This window comes from Eubalaena glacialis, chromosome 2, assembly GCF_028564815.1.
Source record: "Eubalaena glacialis isolate mEubGla1 chromosome 2, mEubGla1.1.hap2.+ XY, whole genome shotgun sequence".
Classification (NCBI taxonomy): Eukaryota; Metazoa; Chordata; class Mammalia; order Artiodactyla; family Balaenidae; genus Eubalaena; species Eubalaena glacialis.
In genome coordinates this window covers 117,986,362-118,006,496 of record NC_083717.1, presented here as the reverse complement: position 1 = coordinate 118,006,496, position 20,135 = coordinate 117,986,362, and the positions used below count along the sequence as shown (strand labels likewise).

The 20,135-nt window shown below is 37.2% G+C and overlaps 1 protein-coding gene across 2 annotated transcripts; it reads left to right on the top strand.

Annotated features, from left to right (window-relative positions):
* The first annotated feature begins 7,557 nt into the window (after window positions 1–7,557).
* Window positions 7,558–19,754, top strand: EMC7 (ER membrane protein complex subunit 7). Of its 2 annotated transcripts, XM_061182291.1 has the most exons (5): window positions 7,559–7,855; window positions 11,410–11,529; window positions 15,554–15,692; window positions 16,990–17,070; window positions 19,280–19,754. In XM_061182291.1, exons 1-5 carry the CDS (start codon window positions 7,623–7,625, stop codon window positions 19,430–19,432), a joined length of 726 nt encoding a protein of 241 aa, XP_061038274.1. In that variant the 5' UTR covers window positions 7,559–7,622; the 3' UTR covers window positions 19,433–19,754. The 2 variants fall into 2 exon arrangements, with proteins under 2 accessions (XP_061038275.1, XP_061038274.1); XM_061182292.1 differs by lacking the exon at window positions 11,410–11,529 and having other exon boundaries at window positions 7,558–7,855.
* Window positions 19,755–20,135: the final 381 nt, after the last annotated feature.

Here is a 20,135-nt window from a genome sequence, read left to right as displayed (position 1 = left end):
AAGAACATTTGTGTCCTCACTGCCCAAGAACTCTGGTTCTAACATTCCTTCTTTGAGATATACGTTTCCTTTTCACCATCCTTTCCCACAGACCAGAACTTGATCTGGAGCCCAAGAGAAAAACAGCGAATGCGTCACTAACCAGTGGTACAGTTGCCACCAATGTTAACTTTTAATGGTCTGGATTCAATGAAAGTCAAATACAGGTAGAAGCTAAGATAGTAAGTTAGGTCAGTGTTGGGAAGAGACATTTTCCTAGGACTTCCTTGCTGTAGGTACTCTTGGATATAAGGTCCAAATTTTAGGAGATAAGCAAGACAAATGTTAGTTACTAATATGACCATTCAGATGGGCTGGCCAGGGTGAAAGAAACTTTAATACACTAATCACAGATGGAAACAATACTCTATATTAGCATATACTAGCATAGAAAATCTGCAGTTCAATTACAATTTATGGTAAAGGTTAGCTGTGTCCAAGAGACAGTCCCTTCTCCAATATCCTTTTCCTGGGGCCAGAGTGAGAGGCCAGCATTCTCCTCTATCTTCCCTGATGCGTCCAGACTTTTGTCCTTCTATCATGGATCTTCTTTCCTGAAATTATTGTGATCTCTTTTTGTCACTTTTAACCAACCTATTGAAGATATTTTGCCACCACCTTTTTAGCATCTGGTTCTCTCTAGACTCCTACCATCATTGATGACATTTTCAACATTCAAGTTGATTCTTCAGATGTAGAACAAAGTACAAGAAGAACCATTTTGTCACTTGTATTTATTTTATAAGAGAAGAATATGAACATTTGGACAAGCTCTGACAACCGAAAATTATACCATGGGAAACTATACACCTCTTTAGCAAAAAGGGACTGAACGACATTTGAACTATAATAACATGTATCTTATCTTAAAGTCTGATTTTTGGAAAATTATAGGCAAAAGTATATCAATTTGTATCATTAAAATTTCTAGGGTTAATTCCCACACAAACTAACAGATAAAGTATACTAACAGTAATTTATTATAAGCAAAAGTAGAATGAGCAACAATTGAAAATTATGATGAACGCACAGCACTGCTAATGTGTTTCAGACAGCATCCCATCTGAAAATTGTAGGAATTCCAACTATCTGCCTCTGCTCATTAACTGTGGGAGCTCAACAATCTGCCAAGTATTGTATGGCTGCCAGTCTTCCTCATGGAATTCTAATTTAGAATCTATGGTAAACCAAGGCCAACTCATGTATTAGACACAGCAGACACAGTGCCTAGGGCCCAGGATACTCTTAAGAGCCCACAAAGGTCTTAATATCTTTTAAAATAGAAGAAAATAAATAAAACAATAATGAATCCACAATAATGAATCTTCCTGGATTATATCTGTCTTTACGCCAATGCAGTCATAAAATAGAATTTAAAATTTTTTTATGGAGGAAGGGGTCTACAAAGGCAAGAGTGCCTAGGGTCCCCTAAAATCATGAAAGGCTCTGTTGTAAAGTCTAATACTCTGCTAATGTTGCTCACGGATCCACATTTTAATGGCTCTTAATAACTCACAAAATATAGCAATTAATGCTATATGAAATTCTACAGAACTGCTTGTCACATGATAAGAATTAAAGAAAGAACTTGTACTTCAGCATCTGAATTGGAAGATTGTCATAGACAACCCATGAACAGAGGGCCACACTTTGATGATCACAGCTCTCCCCCACACCTTCCTACTCAAAGTGTAGTCCATAGGACAGCAACTTAGGCCCTACCCAGGACTTGCTAATCAGAATGTGCATTTTACAAATCCTCAGGTGATATGTATGCATGGGAAAATTGAGAAGCACTGTCAGTTGTAGAAGACTGTACCTAGGAAATATTCTGCGTTCTAATAGGGAGGACTTCTCCAAAAGTAATACAGTTGAGTTTAAAAAAAAAAAATCCTTAATCAACAGCTCTACCCATCAAAAATGAGTAGTTTAGATTTTACAAGAAGCAGAGAAATCGTCCAAAAAATGTGGAAGATGGTCAAAAAAGACAGTAATAAAACTATAAAACTCTTAGAAGAAAACACAAGGGAGAAACTTCACGACATTGGATTAGGCAACAGTTTCTTAGAGATAACATCCAACGAAAGTAAAAATAAACAAATTGGGGGCTTCCCTGGTGGCGCAGTGGTTGAGAGTCTGCCTGCCAATGCAGGGGACACGGGTTCGAGCCCTGGTCTGGGAAGATCCCACATGCCGCAGAGCAACTGGGCCCGTGAGCCACAACTACTGAGCCTGCGCGTCTGGAGCCTGTGCTCCGCAACAAGAGAGGCCGCGATAGTGAGAGGCCCGCGCACTGCGATGAAGAGTGGCCCCCGCTTGCCACAACTAAAGAAAGCCCTCACACAGAAACGAAGACCCAACACAGCCATAAATAAATTAATTAATTAATTTAAAAAAAAATAAAAATAAAAAAAAATAAACAAATTGGACCACATCTAAATTAAAATCTTTTGTAATACATCAAAGGACACTATCAACAGAATGAAAAGGCAACTCATGGAATGGGAGAAAATATTTGTAAATCATATATCTGATAAGGAGTTAATATCCAGTTATATGAAGAACTCCTACAACTCAACAACAAAAGAACAAGTCTCTTGAAAAATGGGCAAGGGATTTGAAAAAACTTTTCTCCAAAGAAGATATGCAGATGTCTAATAAGCACTTGAAAAGATACTCAACATCACTACTTGACTTAGTCCCGCTATAACAAAGTTGCACAGACTGGGTAGCTTATAAACAACAGAAATTTATTTCTCACAGTTCTGGAGACTGGTTAGTCCAAGATCAAGGCAACAGCATGGTCCTGCTCTGAGGCAGTCCTGCTTCCTGGTTCATAGATTGGCCATCTTCTCACTGAGTCTTCACATGGGGGGAAGGGTTAGAGATCTCTGTGGGTTGTCTGTTATAAGTACACTAATCCCATTCATGATGGCTCTATCCTCATGGCCAAATCACCTCCCAAAGGCCCCACCTCCTAATACCATCACCTTTGGGAGTTAGGATTTCAACATATGAATTTTGAGGTGACATTAACATTCAGACCATAGCACTCGTCAAATCAAAACCACGGTGAGATACTGCTTTTCATCCACTAGGATGGCTATTTAAAACAACAACAACAAAACAGAAAATAAGTGTTGTGGAGGATGCAGAGAAACTGGAACTTTTGTGCATTGTTGATGGGAATGTAAAATGATGCAGCTGCTAGGGAAAACAGTATTGTGCTTACTCAAAAAATTAAACGTATAATTACCATATAGTCCAGCAATCCTACTTCTGGGTATGTACTCAGAAGAAGTGAAAGCAGGGACTTGAATACATATTTGTACACCCATGTTCATGGCACCACTATTCACAATAGCCAAAAGGTGGAAGCAATTCAAAGTCCATCAACAGTTGGATTAAAAAGAAATGTAGTATATAAATACAATGGAATATTATTCAGTCTTAAAAAGGAAGAAAATTATGACATACTACAATAAAGATGAACCTTGAGGACATTATACTACGTAAAATAAGCCAGTCACAAAAGACACATACTGAATGATTTCACTTATGTGAGCTATCTAGAGTAGTCAAATTCATAGAAACTGAAGGTAGAATGGTGGTTCCCAGAGGCTTGGGCCTGGAGGAAATGGGGAATTATTTGATGGGTATAGAGTTTCAGTTTTGCATGTTCAAAAAGTTCTGGAGATTGGTTGCACAACAATGTAAATAATACACTTAACACTACTGAACTGTACACTTAAAAATGGTTAAGATGGACTTCCCCGGTGGTGCAGTGGTTAAGAATCTGCCTGCCAATGCAGGGGACATGGGTCTGATCCTGGTCCAGGAAGATCCCACATGCCGCAGAGCAACTAAGTCCGTGCACCACAACTACTGAGCCTGTGCTTTAGAGCCCGCGAACCACAACTACTGAGCCCACGTGCCACAACTACTGAAGCCTGCACGCCTAGAGCCCGTGCTCCGCAACAAGAGAAGCCACTGCAATGAGAAGCCCACGCACCGCAACGAAGACCCAACGCAGCCAAAAATAAATAAATAAATAAATTTATTTTTAAAAAATGGTTAAGATGGTAACTTTTATTTGTATTTTACCACAATTATTTTTTAAAAAGGCAGTTAGACTCAAATCAAGGCATGAAGACTATCCAACTTTCAGGCTTATTATGCACAGATGTAAATAGAGGGCTACTGCTTTGTAAGGGCTGGCATGTGAGGCAGACAACACAGAGAAGGCACAAGGAGGACTTTGGGATGACTTGTTTGACCCTAGAGTTCAACTACCGTTACTTCTCAGGTACTGTGACTGGTCTTGGAGCCAATCCCTTAGCCTCGGTTCCTGTGGTGCATTGAACATTCCTACACTGCAGCCACAAGCCAGTGGGAAGTGGGTCTACCAGGCCTGAAGAACCCAAAAGCACAGAGGGCAGTGAGTGTTACATAACACCTTTATTCTAACACTTTGGCTTCTTTTTCACTATTGTTCAAATACACTAACTAGCAGTATGTATATTTTAGCATTGACAAAACACTTTTGCTAGAACATCACGGGATGTTTAAATTTTTGCCTCTTTGCTTAATATCGAAGATGATTGTTTTCTCCTCATGTTTATAAGTTGTTTAGCATATCTTCACACTTCCCTACTTCATTTTACTTATTTTTTCACAGAATTTGGTGGAAGGGATGAGAATTTAGGGTAAAACAAGAAAAGTGAAATCTTTCCGTTGTAATTTATTTTTGTAGGACATTAAGGCAAGTTAGATGCCTCTTGAACTCCATCTAAGTCCATTTCAGAAGGCTTCCATAGGGAACTTGAGAAAGGCAAACCTCGGGTCCTAGTGGATGATAGGCATTTTTAAATATCAAGAGAATTGGCTCCAGTTTACTTGAGTGAAAAAGATTAGCTAATCTACTTGAAGTAAATGAGGTTTGAAAACTCAAAGGGCAAAAATCACTTAAAGTAAGTAGCAGGGTATTTGGGGATTAGCATAGCTAAAGTTTCCCAAGCATTCAGGTAGTATTACTCTATTTTTAAAAATAAACCCACTGACTTAAATATAAGCAAAGCAGCTAAGGGTATGATCCTCATTACTTTGTAGTCACACCTTATAACCTACTATGACAGCCAAAGTGTGAAGAATAGTTTGAAAAGCACCATGACACTGAGAGATGCTGACAAGCAGAATACTGAGATGGGGAAAAAAGATCAAAATCATCACCAAAGATGCCACTTTAAGTGATCCTCAAAACTCTAGATAAGAATGGCAACTGTTTTTTGGCTGATTCAAATTTTAAGAGTTCAAAGTAAATTCTATTATATATATATATTTAGCAATTTTAGCTTTTTATTTTTAAAAATAGCTTTATATTTTAATAATTTATATATTTATAATATATTTATAATTATAAAAATATTTCAAAAAATCAGACACACAACTCTTTGAAAAAGAAAAGAAAGATTACCTGTAAAACCCAGAGTCAACCTCTGTTGGTGTAATCCAACATTTATAAAAATTCCTTGTGTGGTTTTTTGAGTGTTGTCTCTGTCCCTATCCTTGCTCACCCCCTTGTGGCCATGATATGAAGAAGCCAAGAACCAGGCAGCAAAAAAGGAAGAGAGAGAAAGCAAAAATCCTGAATGATAAACTGATCACCTCTCACTTTAACAATATTCTCCATAGTTAAGATAACTAGGTCTGCCTGAAAGCCACATGGGTCAGGACCTTTGAGGAAATAGATGGAAGACTTAAATGGTGATTGTAAATTATCCCTTCATTAAACTTTCTTGGAAGTATTGGCATTGGTAAGGGGAACTAAAAGGGATGTCCTACTCATACTTCCTATTGGCTGAACCCAACTGGAAGCACTCAGAGGGCAAAGGAACCAAGCTTTTGCAATCCTTCAAGGTCCAGCCTTCCAGGGCACAAAGCAGACTGAAGGGTAGAAAGTGGATTTGACTGGGCAAACAGAGCAAGTCCAGTACAAAATCTTTCTAAAATATTTCATTATAATTATAGTTTCTTTCATAAGGCACGAGTCCAAGGGCTACTTTATGGAATAACTCTTTTATAATTTGGAGTTGAATATCTATGCAATTCCTGTGGTCTACCTGGAAAACACGAGAGATAACAGAATTTCACACCACCTGAAAACATTACTTAGGTTTCTCTCCTCCATCTAATGCCTCTGGGGAGGTATAAGCCTGGCAATTGAGGGGTCAAATCATTGGATATTTTTGTATTAGAATGACTATAAGGTAGGGGCAGAAAGAGAAAGGCAGAAATGGGGATACAGAGGGTTCAGTTGCTGTGTGCTGCTGGTCCTCTCCCACCATTTGCCCCACAAAAAAAGTAAACTTCCCAGCTTCTACCTGGAGTATTAAGACCAACACTGATGACCTGTTAGTCAAACTGAACATGTGCCTTAGACACCAGCAAAGCAGTGTCACCAAAAATATGTGAAAGAAAATGAGAAAAATTTGGGATGAAGCTATTTCTATATCTGTATATTTGTATCATTTTAGAAAAGTGAAATTTAACTTTATAATTTAGCATAGTTTTGACGGTTGGTGTTGATGGGGAGGGTTGTAGCACATGATCTTTTTAGAGCATCCCTGCTCCTTCCAAAGATTAAATGTGAAGAAATAGCCATCTTCAGAAGACTCGGGGAAAGTACCCCTAAGCGACACTCAGAAGAGAGTATGGGGTGGTCCCCGAGGGCTGCGTCACTACCCCACGCCAGGGGTTCAGAGTCCTCGGCTCTTGTATCTTTTTTCAATTTTTGGTTACTCCTCTCTGGGAGGCTAACTCTAGGAGTGGCAATGTCTAAGGGCAACAGAAATCCTGGGCAAGCCACTTTCCTTTCTATCATCAAGAAATGAAAGGATTGGAGCAGATGATCTCTGAAATCTTGGCTTAGCCCTCATGATCAACATTGGCAGGTTCCCCCCACTCATCTGTTATCACGGTAAAGCATTCAAAACTGGACGAACGGTGGATTATAGATAAATAAATGCAGATAAATGTCCTCCAACTCTTTCCCTTTTCACCAGCCGCAACCCTTAGTAAACAGTTTACGTATTTTTCCAGCTATCTTTCTATGCAGAGATGGTATCTCCTTCAAACACAAAGCGGGAGCCTTTTCATCTTATACGTCTTGGGGAATCTAGAAGCTTTTTAAACGCTCTCTTCTAGACTTCTTTCTACCTAAGTCGGAGCCTCATTTGCAAACGCTACTTAAGATCCTCGTTCCTCTCGGTTTTAATCATCTTTCACTCGCGTGAGGTCCTCAGCCCCCCCGGCGGCCACAGCAACACACACCTCACTTTCACTTCGTGGGCGGCCCCCTTAAGAGGCGCTCTTCACACCGCACTCCAACCCGCACCGCGCGGAGGTCGCCGCAACACTTCCGCCTCGCAAGTGGATTAGCTAAGACTCCTGCGCTCGGGTTTGAGCCCACAGCTGGCGCCCGAACCCGGCGCGCAGGGATGACGACATCAGCCTGCGGAGGCGACAACGGCGAGAGATGGGGAGGGCTTCCGGGGCTCCCGGCCTAACCGCCGAGACCTGAAGTCATGGCGGCCGCTGTGTGGGGCTTCTTTTCCTTCCTTCTGCTGATGCTCTCAAGGGATGCCCAGAGCTCGGAGGTGTCTGGGGCTACCTCCGAGGGCTCAGGAGGGAGTGGGGTCAGTATCGGAGATCGCTTCAAGATTGAGGGGCGTGCGGTTGTTCCTGGTGTGAAGCCCCAGGACTGGATCTCGGCGGCCCGAGTGCTGGTAGACGGAGAAGAGCACGTCGGCTTTCTTAAGTGAGCATCCTGAGGGCAGCGCGAAAGCGGTTGGGTTGGGAGCCGGAAGGGAGTTCCCCATAGGGGAGCTGAGTGTCAAGACCTGACGACGTCGCTGTCCGAGGGTGAACCTTGCGAAGCAGTCGACGCTTTCCCCTTCCCGGTCCCGAACCTCAGAAATGAGGATGGCTGGCGCTCGTCCCAGGGCTGGAGCAGTGGAGTCGGTTATCTTCAACTCCATTTTGGCCCTGGATGGGGACGACCACTCCTGGGCCCTGGGCACAGATGGACTCCTTATTTGTGTTTTGCTGAATTCTTTCCTTTGCATCTCATCTGGTTTCCCTGGAATCTGGCCCCTTTTTGCATTCATTTCAGTCTTTTGGTGGCTTCATGTTGTGTAGAAAGATGCTAAGCAGGTGGGAATTCTCAAAGCCCACAGGGCTTGTAGTGATGACACAGACTGGGAGGCTAATGTTGCTGCTTCTAAAATTAATGGGCCCTGAAGTCCCTAATCAAAGCACCTTTTTTGCCTGGAGGTGGGATTGTTGTTCTTTTTTACACTTGAATTCATCGAGGGATTTGCGACATCACTATTGTCATTTATGTGAGACTCTACAGTGCTTGCTTACTCCCTTCTGTCCTTTCTAGCTGTGAGTAGAAATAGGATTTGAGCCTATATTAAAAGACGTGGTAGATTTATTAGCACTCTAGTTCTGCAGCAGGCTGCTTTTCAGATGTCTAGGCACAAGTATAATGTTTTAAATCTTTCAGTTGCTGCTTGGAAAGTGAAACTTTGAACTGAAAATTCATTTGGTAAAGGACGCGTTTCTCTGGTAGGTTTGTATACCAGCAAGTGGTATCTGAAAACCAGACAATTTAAGTGTGGACATTTAATTCTAAGTCTGTTTTGCAAATATTCAGAGTATCCAGGTGCCTTTGAATGAGAATTTCAACCTCAGATTAATAAATAGTGACAAGCTTACAATCATTTTTAAAGTGCTGTGTATTATTACAAATCTGACATTAGGGCATTCTTTAAGTTTTACCCTGATAAATGAACTTTTAATAATAAAACTCTCATTAAGCTTTAGAAAATTAGCCATAATTAACCATTTGACCTCTCTTTTTTTTCCTGCAGTATACAGTTTTTTAAAATAAACATTTATTATTTTTATTTGAAAATAATATATATGTGATATGTTTATTGAAGAAAATATAAACAAGGTAGAGATAACAAACCTTAACATTTTATTGTATCTCTTTGGAATCATATGACCTATGTTTTTAATAGTAATATACAATATACAGTGCTTTGTAACCTGCTTTTTTCATTTAATATTTTGTGAGCAGCTTCTGATACCATTTCATGTTCTTTCATTTGTATGTAGAAAGGTTAATTGAGAATTAATATGAAGAGCTTATGGTGGCAACCTTTTTGGAAGAGGGATAGGTAATTTGTCTTGTACCTGTTATGCATAAATAACATGCAATTTTGACTATGTTTATGCTTATTGGAGGTGGCTTGGGACTTGGCTAAATGGAGATCAGGGGAGTTTCAACTGAGGACTCCCATGCCACTTCTTGCTCTCATCACTGTGTATGTAAACCATACTTTATTTATCTAGTCCTCTCTTTGGGGGCATTTAGGTAGTTTTCAGTTTTTTTAAATTATGTGCTATGCATTATGTACTATACGTAAGATTATGTACTGTAATTTTTTGAACTTTTTTTATAGAAAATTACAGACATACACTAAAATAAACAGAAGAGCTTAGGAACCCATCACAATTTACTGTTTGATTTTATATCTCCTCTGCACCTCATTAATTTTTTTCTGGAATATTTAAATATGATGATCTTAAACGTAATATAATTTCACTTGTAAAAACACTACTATGTATCTCTGAAAGATAAAGACTTAAAAAAAAACCCCACAGTGCCATTATCGATTTGACAAAATAAATGATAATTCCATAATATCATCTAATATCCAGTCCATTTTTGTTTTCCCACTTATCTCAGAAATAGTTTTATGTGATTGTTCTTTCAAATCAGGGTCCAACAAGGTCATTGTATTGAGAGTACATTTTAAAAGCCAAGTTTTAAAATTTCGTTATACAATGTCTATGTTATCTTTTAAAGCAAAATATTTACCTTAGGAGGAAAAATATGTTTGCTTTTCTTTGCGCCATTAGTTCTGCTATTATTTGTGTTGTGCCGGAATTAACTTAATTCTCTTTTTTCTGGACCTAGGAAAATGTTTTGAAATTCATTAAGTTAGGGTCCCATCAAGAAACTGAATAATTAGAATAATTCAAGGCAAGTTTAATGAAAGGATTAACCAGGGTAGTCATGGTGTAGGGAAACAACCAGATTATGCAGTATTCCAGAGTTTACAACCTCAAGGCTATTGTCACCTCTAAGCCTGAAGGGAGGCGGGGAAGTAAAGGTTACTGGAACCTAGAAAAGAGGAAAGAACTGCCTTAAAAGGAGCTGTGTCCCTTGACAAAGCCAGTTAGGGGCCTCTCACGGAGAGAGCTGGGGGGAAAAGTATACTAAGCTCATTTTCTTCCCTTCCTGCTGTGGGGAGAGAAGGGTGGAGAATGATCTGAAGGGCAAATAGAAGACATCCAGCTCAGGAATAAGTTAACTTGATGTTTGCACTTCGATTCTGTTTCAGTTTAGTGTGTACTTAGAAGTAGTAAGGAACTTTTTCCTCTTACTTTTTAGTAAACATTGTGGATGTGACAGAATCAACTATTCCTTTAACTGTGAAAGAGCCTAATGATTTAAGGAGCATTATTTTAACATTATTGTGAGACTGGCAATTCTCTGATAAAGTCAGTCCCTTTAGAACCATTTGTTCTCCTGAAACAGAAACTTCTCTTTCCTCAGAATGGCAGTTTCTCATTAGCAAAACAAATTAATTTTGGTCTGTGAACATGAAATTATCAGTTCTTGATGGGGTGATTTTCTAAGTCTAGAAGTTTAGAAGAAAGCAGTAAGGAAAAGGTGGATGGTTTTAACTACATAAACATTTTAAACTTCTACATACCCAAAAAGAAGTAACCAAGGTAGATGGGAACTATTTGTAACAAGTGGAACAAACAGTACTTAATTACCTTTTCTGTAAAAAAGAAAAAAAGGAAAGAAAACAAAATGCAAATTAAAACTAGGAAAAAAGGCCATTTTTAATTAAGAAAATGTTGGAGGGGATCTGCAAAATTGGACCCCTAATCTTGTAGGAATGACATATATTATTCATTCCCTTGAATGAAGACATGGCTTTAGAATTGGACCTGTGCTCCTGTCACCTGTTATCTCTATTCCACAGAAGGAATAGAAGTACTTTCTATGTCTCTGTGGAATGGTCTGGGGTGTTTTCAGAACTCATGCAGTGTTAATTATGGAAGCTGAAATGTGGGACAACTCTTGCCAGTTTGGGGGTTTTTTTTTGCTACTCTGACTGTCATTTTGGGAGGTGTTGGTTTGGGAGTTAACAGATGGTTTAAAACATAAGAGAAGAATAAGCTATTGATCAGAAGTGACTAAATGTGATAATTTCATTGTTCCAGGACAGATGGGAGTTTTGTGGTTCATGATATACCTTCTGGATCTTATGTAGTGGAAGTTATTTCTCCAGCTTACAGGTTTGATCCTGTCCGAGTAGATATCACTTCAAAAGGCAAAATGAGGTGAGGACAACTGATTTAATTTTTACCAAAGGCTAGGCTACTGAATACCTCATTATATATATTCCTTTTAGAATTTATAGCTAAGGTTGGAAAGTTTCCTATTTAAACTACAGGTATTCCTTAAAATATTTAAAACATCCTTATATTGTTCTAATCTGAGCATTGATAATATTGTACAGTTGAACTTTCTCCTGTTCTGGCTTAATATTTATTTTAAAGCTCCTAATATGTTTATATAGAGAAGAGGTAAGGTTACTTACTGTAGGAGCAAAAGCACTGTGAAAGTTTTAATTGAAATGTGATTATTAAAGTTGGAAATAATTTAACTTTTCTAAGTTGAAAATACTCGTCATTGGGATATTTTGATGATACCTCTTAGTATCTGTTTGATAGTATGTTGATCTAGAAATTTCTATCGTTCTTCCTGTCTGGAACATTTAGTGTGCAATGGAAATTTAGTATTTCTTTGGAAAACAGTAGATTACATCATGGAGTTTACTTCAAAGTGAGGATCATAATAAAAAAAAGAAAAGTACAGTATTAGAGGCTGGAAGACTAGGAAGAAGTTTCAGAAGTTCTAAGTAGATGAACACATGCTTTGAAGTCGAGGTGAAAAGAATTTTGGACTAATTCAGGCTCTGATCCTGGAATACCACAAACCCATTTGAGGTTAGAGTCAGTTGTGTAGATGTCCACAGTGTTCAGATTCAGCCTTACGCTCTTATAACCCCAATTTATTTATTTGTTATTAGTCTCATGCCAATAGTGCTCTCTTTAGTCTAATCTGACCAGGAAGTATAGGAAGCAGTTTTCTTGCTTGCTTGCTTGCTTTATTGAGGTGTAATTGACAAATACCAAACAATTTTAAATGGTAATGTCTCTTCTTTGTTTGAGCTATCACAGAATTACTTCGTGTTGCAGTAATAAAGAAGAGGTTATGCAAAGGCAAAAATAATTTGGGGGTTAGAGGAGGTGTATTTCACTACTGACCTTTTCGTTATGTGCCTAGCATATTTAGGTTGATTTGTAGCGACCCCAAATTGAGCTGACATAAGAGAGATGTTCGGTTAGTACTGTAATATTTATATTTGAGTTAGTTTTTACTCCTAAAATGCTTTCCCTCTTCCTTTGTTTTTTTTTGGTCATTGAAAGTTTTTAAAGTGTAATGTGTAAATATGCTATAATTAAAATAGTGAGTCATATATTAAGCTGCGTCATCCTTTAATATCAGCTGCATATTAGTCCAGTGAAGTCAGCTTCTGTTGATAGAGTTTTCTTTTTCCTCTTTTAGGATGTGTAGTGAACAGAGATGGTTATTCTGTGGTAATTTAAATTCTTGTTATTATTTCGAAACCAATACTGTGATGCTACTAAAAACACGTTCTTTAGAAACAAACTACTTTCCCCTCTATTTTGGAAATTAAATTGTCTTAGAATATTCTACTTTGTCCAAATGCTAATATTTCTTGCTATTGGCTGTTGAGAGCAAGGTGGAGCATGAATTAAAGGTAATACCTTGCAAATATGTTTATAAATATTTTTGATGTAATAAATGGATTGTTTCAAAGTAACTGAACCACATTAGCTATTGACTTTCTCATGTCTTTTTAGAGGCATAAAAGTGTTTTAAAATATATGTATAAAACTCTAGTATGTTAAAATCTAAACTGTAAAGGACTTATGACTTTTTATGTATTTTAGAATTGCAAGCTTGGAGATGGGGGTGGTTTGTAGATTTACCATACGAACTTTATATAGGTTTAAAAGTTTTTTAAAAATACTGAAAATACTGGGAGTTATCTGGGGTACAGTGGTTAGGACTCTGCACTTTCATTGCTGTGGGCCCGGCTTCAATCCCTGGTTTGGGGAACTAAGATCCCACAAGCCGCGTGGCCCGCCCAAAAAAAAAAACCAAAACTGAATACTGGAGGGAATGAAAGTTGTTAAAGGGGGATACTTGTCGATTAAAAACTATAATTTATTTTTATTTATTCTTTTTACTTTGAATTTTGAATAAAGTAGTCTAAGCAATTAGAAATATTTTTCTGAATATAAAGTTTTATTTGCTTTTTCACTTTGGGTAAAGAGTACTTCCTGCTTTAGTATTTAAGGACTGGTTGCAGCAGTTGGATTCATATTCTCAGATCCATTCCTGATGATTGCATGCCTGAAGCATAGGTAAAAAAACAAGGCCCTTATCATTTTAATAATTGGGGAGGACAGAGTAGAGAACAAAGAGGGATCCATATAAGATACTAATATTCTTGACAAATATTTTATAAGCATGCATAAGTTAGTTTCAAATATATGTGAGACTTAACATTTCTGACATTTTGTCAGAATGAAAAATTTTAGAAATGCTGGGTAAAGCATGATAAACGTTTCCTTTTAAATGTATAGCTCCCAAAAAAGTAAGGGAAATCCTCAGAGGATAAACTGTAAACTACTTTCCTACCTGGGGGTTTTGTTATTCTCTCACCAAAAGCCTTAGATTTTATTAGCAGTGTGTAGGTGGGAGGCAAGCCTTGGGCATGCTTGGAGTCAGAATTAGGTCTAAGACTTGGTTCCCCCTTTGACCCTTGGCCTGAAATCCAAAAGATCAGATTCCCAACCTGACCCTGGCTTTTGGAGGGAAAAATCTATCCTGAAAATTGATAGTCACACCCTCATTGAAATTTGGATATGAATTTATTACTTCTTGCATGATCCAGAAACTTCCAATCTGAACAATTAATAAGATGGTCCCTGGTCATAATCCCCCACTCCTGGCAGAGACAAATGCATAACTCTCTGTCCAGGCCCATGCATAAATAAAGTCTACTTAACTTATAAAATACTTACTTAACTTATAAAATACCCAAGTAATACTTATAAAATATTACTTCTTGCATGATCCAGAAACTTCCAATCTGAACAATTAATAAGATGCTCCCTGGTCATAATCCCGGACTCCTGGCAGAGACAAATGCATAACTCTCTGTCCAGGCCCATGCATAAATAAAGTCTACTTAACTTATAAAATACCCAAGTAAACAATGTACATGGAGTCAGCAGGTGAATCAGACCTCTGAGAACTCTAGATAGTAGGCTTATTGTATATAGACTATAAAATTGTTTAAAGTATATTTAAAATGCTTTAAACAAATAAAAGAAACGCTTTTACCATAATACCAAAATAAACCATAGATATTTGAAAAAGAATAAAATTGAACTTCTACAATCTGTATATGCTTTGGAATACAAAACTCAGTGGATGTGCTAAGCAACTGAACAGAGGTTTGATGAGCTGGAAGACAGATCAGAAAAATTACCCAGAAAGCAATACAGATAAAGGAAAGGACACTGTGAAAGTGAGAATTTAACAAGATGTGGAGTAAAGAATGAAAAGGTCTAACACGTGTCTAATAGAAGTTCCAGAAGGAAATGATAGAAAAAATAGGGGAGGCAATTTTCAAAAAGTAAACTGGAATATGTCTGAACATGGGTGATTAAAATTACTGGCATGTCTGGTAAAAATGTAATGTTACCTACGGCACTGTTGCAGGACTTTCTTAAATCATTAAGTTTTTCTTGCAAAATGCCCTTTAAAATTAGGTGTACTCAGCAATGCATGTTTCAGACAGTCAAAAAAATTCCAGCATTTTTGTATATTTATAACAAAATAAATTTATTATTAAATAGAGTCAAAGAGCTTTAGAGCTAGAAGAATTCCAGGAGAACTTCTGATATAACCAGAAAAGTTAAGAACTTAAGACCACAGGCCTAGGTAATAACAGAGCTATAGCTAGAAACTAGGTCTCTTGATTCCAAATCTAGTGTTCTCCCTCTACATTTTGCTAAGTATTTTAGACATACAGATAAAGCTACTTTGATCAGATTTTCAAGATCAAAAGTTTAGATGCCAAAGCATTTTGGAAAAAGCTAAAGGTAATTATAAGGCATTGCTAATATATTATAAACATTTCTTTTAACTAGTAATGCTTTTAATAGGATTACTGATGCTTTTTTCATGTTGCTTTATTAGAGCGAGATATGTGAATTACATCAAAACATCAGAAGTGGTCAGACTGCCCTATCCTCTCCAAATGAAATCTTCAGGCCCACCTTCTTACTTTATTAAAAGGGAATCTTGGGGCTGGACAGACTTTCTGATGAACCCAATGGTATGTATCAGGCTACAATAAAGTATCTTTACTAATCTGTAATTTGCTTCCAGGCAGTTGAAAAATTCTAACCCCTGTGAAAGGAAAGCTAGAGTCAGATTGTTGGATGAAAGGATTACTGTGAACAGTTCATGAATTTCATGAAAATAGTAGCTTTGGGAATACATAATGAAAAAGATAGTAGTGAGAATGGCACAGTAGATTTGACATTGAAATGTGCAGCAGAAATTAGATAAGTACTTATGTTTAAAATTCAAATAGAATAAGAGTATGTGATAAGTCACACATGGAGCTAACTATCTCATCCTTCATACTACCTGAATGTTAGTCCATTGATGAATGTGCCGTCATTTAATAAATTTCCCCTCTTGATGGCACAAGTAAGGTTTTTACAAAGTCTTTTTTTTTTTAATGTGTTATGAACAGAGAAGTTATTCTGTAGTAATTTAAGTACTTGGTATTTTCATGAAATGATTTTATGGTATCCACTAATATAAAATACTAATAGCATATTTAGAAACAGCTTGACTTTTTTTTCTTTGCTGTTTTTGAAAGTTGAATTATTACCTTAGAATTATCTAAATGTTGATCATATTTCTTGCTGATAGCTATTTAGAACACAAATAGGGATGTTTCAGGCTGTACATCCTTTGAGAGGCATAAATTAGTACCTGGAATCTGCAGTTAGGCATAAAGAGGCAGGAGGGTAGAGTGGATGGGCGAAGTGAGCAATGAGACTCCAAAGCTAATTGAGAAATATCTTCCATGTTCTCATTTCTGAAATTCCATGGGAACATATGCAGTGGTAGAAGCTCCTAGGTCATTTTTTAAAACTTGTCTGCTATAGTAGTTGCCTAGTGGTATATTGTACATTAGAGGGGGGATGTGGTGTTTTCTCCAAGAACCACAAGTCATCTGGAAAGACTTGTGGATCCAGCTGGCCATCAGGGTCACCAATCTCAATGCCAGACTGCAGACTGAAGAAAGTGAATGAATAGTTCAGTTTGCAAACTATTTGTGTTAGATAAAACTCTAAACTCTGCAAAATGATAGGTAGCACAGATGTGAAGCAAGGTGTCTATATAAAGTCCACACACTTATAGGTAAGACTCTTATATTACAGCAGTCAGACACTGAGGAGCACCTTGCTGTCACCAGGGCTCGTTCAGTAGAATTGAAGTGGTGGCTGCTAGTTTTATTCTGTTTACAATATTTAATTTCATCATTGGTTGTTAAGTGCAGATTTTGTTCTACAGTTAAGTAGGAAAAACATTGTCTGAATTTTTTTCTTTCACAGGTTATGATGATGGTTCTTCCATTATTGATATTTGTGCTTCTTCCCAAAGTGGTCAACACAAGTGATCCTGACATGAGGCGGGTAAGATGACTGAACCGTGTTCTGATGCCTGGTCCGTCCGTTGTGGCTGAATGGCTTGGGTTTGTTCAGCTTTATCCTAATTACCAAGCCAAATTCATCTACAGGTTGTGTTGATACAGTATTATGTTCCTGGCATTTAATTAATTGTTTCCACTGGACCAGATAAATTCAGTTGGTTCTGCCTGATAAAAGCCTGGGTCTCTTCATATAGTTAAAACATTCTGCTTAGTACTTGCCTCTTTGCACCTTGCTTGTTAAATAGTTGAAAAGCATAATAATTCTAGTATACCTAATTCAAGTGTTTCGCAAAGTGGTAGCTTCTTATAATCTATCTTTACTTTACAAAACTCTTCAGAGTACACATTTAGTTTATGTGTTCAGACACACAGAAGAAATTCAGATAGACCAAGGGAGAAAAATAGAATTGTGGTTTTCAAACTCTCTACCACAAGATCATACTGTTTGGCAAAGGGGAGAGGAGTTGCCAAGTTAGATGCTTCAAATTTTTAGTGCCACCACTTTGTCTCTTTTAAATATTTGCCTCCGTATAAAATCTTCAGAATTAAAAAAAAAAAAAAAATTATCTATTCTTCCACCCAAAAACCATCAACAAATATCTCCTGAATTCCAGGTTTTTCTATTGTATTTAATATATATGTATTTACACTTTATTCATCACTGAATAAACATTTATCAATCAATTTTTAGGTTCTGGATACAGGGGATACAAAAATGGATTATAGGTCATCCCTGTTGTCAACAAGCTCATAGTTCAGTTAAATGTAGGAAGTAGAATGGATTTATAAAGCACTCCTCTTGCCATCAGAGGATTGTGTGTGTGTGTATGTGCGCATGTGTGGGTTTAAATGGAAAAATAAGATATACATAAATAAAAAGTGTTTGCTGAGGTACTAGGTGATTAAGTTCTGTAGAAGGTAAGAGACTTATCCCAAGCTGGAATGGCAGAAAAAGCTTCATGAAAAAAGAAAGCTTTATGATGTTTCAAAATGTTGTATTGCTAAATTGTGGCATCTTTGCCTCAGTGTTGGTCAGAAAGTGTACATCCTCTGTCCTTGTATCTGTTAAGGCAGTTAATTCTCTGTGGTATCAATAGAAGGAAACATTAGAAGTCACATTGGATTAAAAATTCATTTCTTGCAAAATGCTTTGCATATAGTAAGCAGTGTAAAAATTGTTCATTCAAGAGCTTCAGAATTGAACAGGTTCAAAAATAGAGTTGATGATATATTTTTGCGGGGACTCAAGACCTGTTATATTTAAAATATACATTTAATTCTTGATTACTAGGGCATGTTAACATAATGTTTCTTTTCCTGGCCGTATTTGTAAAGGTGCTTTCTCCCTGAAAACTCATGTATATATTCTACATTTGGGGAGAAAGCCCAAGCTAATAATTGAACAAAAAATTCAATTTTAAATAATAGATAATAGAGTATTTGCTATTTTTTTTCATGTCCGAACTAATACAATTTTAAGTTCACTTTTGGAATGTCACATATAATTCAAATGAAGCAGACATTACATTAATATTGTCAAAAATGGAACAGTACTTTATAGATTGTTGGCTCAGTAAGGGGGAGGACAAGAGCCTCAAAATAAAAGTGCCATGTCCTTAGGTCCTGCCAGTGACTGTTTGTAACATTTTAACATTGGTGTTGCTTGCTTTAGATGCTGTAACTGAGGTCACCCAAGTCATACAGTATTCATAGATTTACTACTAAGGCCCTTAGGAATCAAGTCTTGGAAATACTACAGTTACCTTCCAGACTTTTCTGATACCTTGATACATGGTTAAAGATTGATATTCTGATTATATGCATCTAGAAAAAGCATGAGTTTAAGAAAACACTTGTTAAAACAATAAGAAAGCATTCTGATCAGAAAACAAAATAAGGTGGCAGGAATATGATCACATATGTCCATTATCCGAGAAAATGCCCTTTATAAAAACAAAAGCCGAATCAAACCCCAGGCAACACTTATCGGACATTTACTAAGGATTGAAATGCTTAGTGATATAAAGGAGGCATGAAACATGGTTTCTGAAATGCTGTTGGGTATGACATTAACATCATTGCTCAAAACCAGTACCTTTTACCTGTTCTGTTTCTCTCCTCCTTCCTTAAGGGAAGTGTTAGTTGTTAAATGACGTGTGCCTTTCGTATCATTGTGCTTTGTCTTCCCACAGGAGATGGAGCAGTCAATGAATATGCTGAATTCCAATCATGAATTGCCTGATGTTTCTGAGTTCATGACAAGACTCTTCTCTTCAAAATCATCTGGCAAATCTAGCAGTGGCAGCAGTAAAACAGGCAAAAGTGGGGCTGGCAAAAGGAGGTAGTCAGGCAGGCCAGAGATGGCATTTGCACAAACATGGCAACACTGGGTGACATCCAAGTCTTGAGGGAGAACCATGTGAAGCAACTACTGTAAACTTGAGTCATCCTTAAAGTTGATCTCTTATAACTGTTGTATGTGATAACTCTTCAGCACATGTTTTGTATTTGGTACACAAGAAAACCCAGCTTTCATCCTTTGTCTGTATGAGGTCAATATTGATGTCACTGAATTAATTACAGTGTCCTATAGAAAATGACATTAATAAATTATATGAAGTACTATACATTATGTATATTAAAATAAGTCTTAATCCAGAGATAAAATTATCTTGTCATTTTTTTTCCACTTAATGTTTCCTTTATTTCTGACAATATTCTTCTATCTTTCATTATCTGAGGCTTGAAATTGATTTTTCCTGTTTAAAAAGAAGTGGTTGATATTTTTAGAGCAGCATGCACCGTGAGTTTTTGTGTAACTAGACCTTTCAAAATTCTTAGTCCTGCCCTGCCATTTAACATTCCCTGATATTTGAAGTAGAACCACATGTTCCTGATGTAGTTTTAATTTTTATTATTACAGTTAGTTTCAGAGTGTGGATATATGAATTAGAATAGGTGTTAACCAATTTTTAAATTCTGGTTACCATCTCTGGTTTCATTTTACAATTATTGAATATCAGCTATATGCTGTGATTCAAGGTAAGA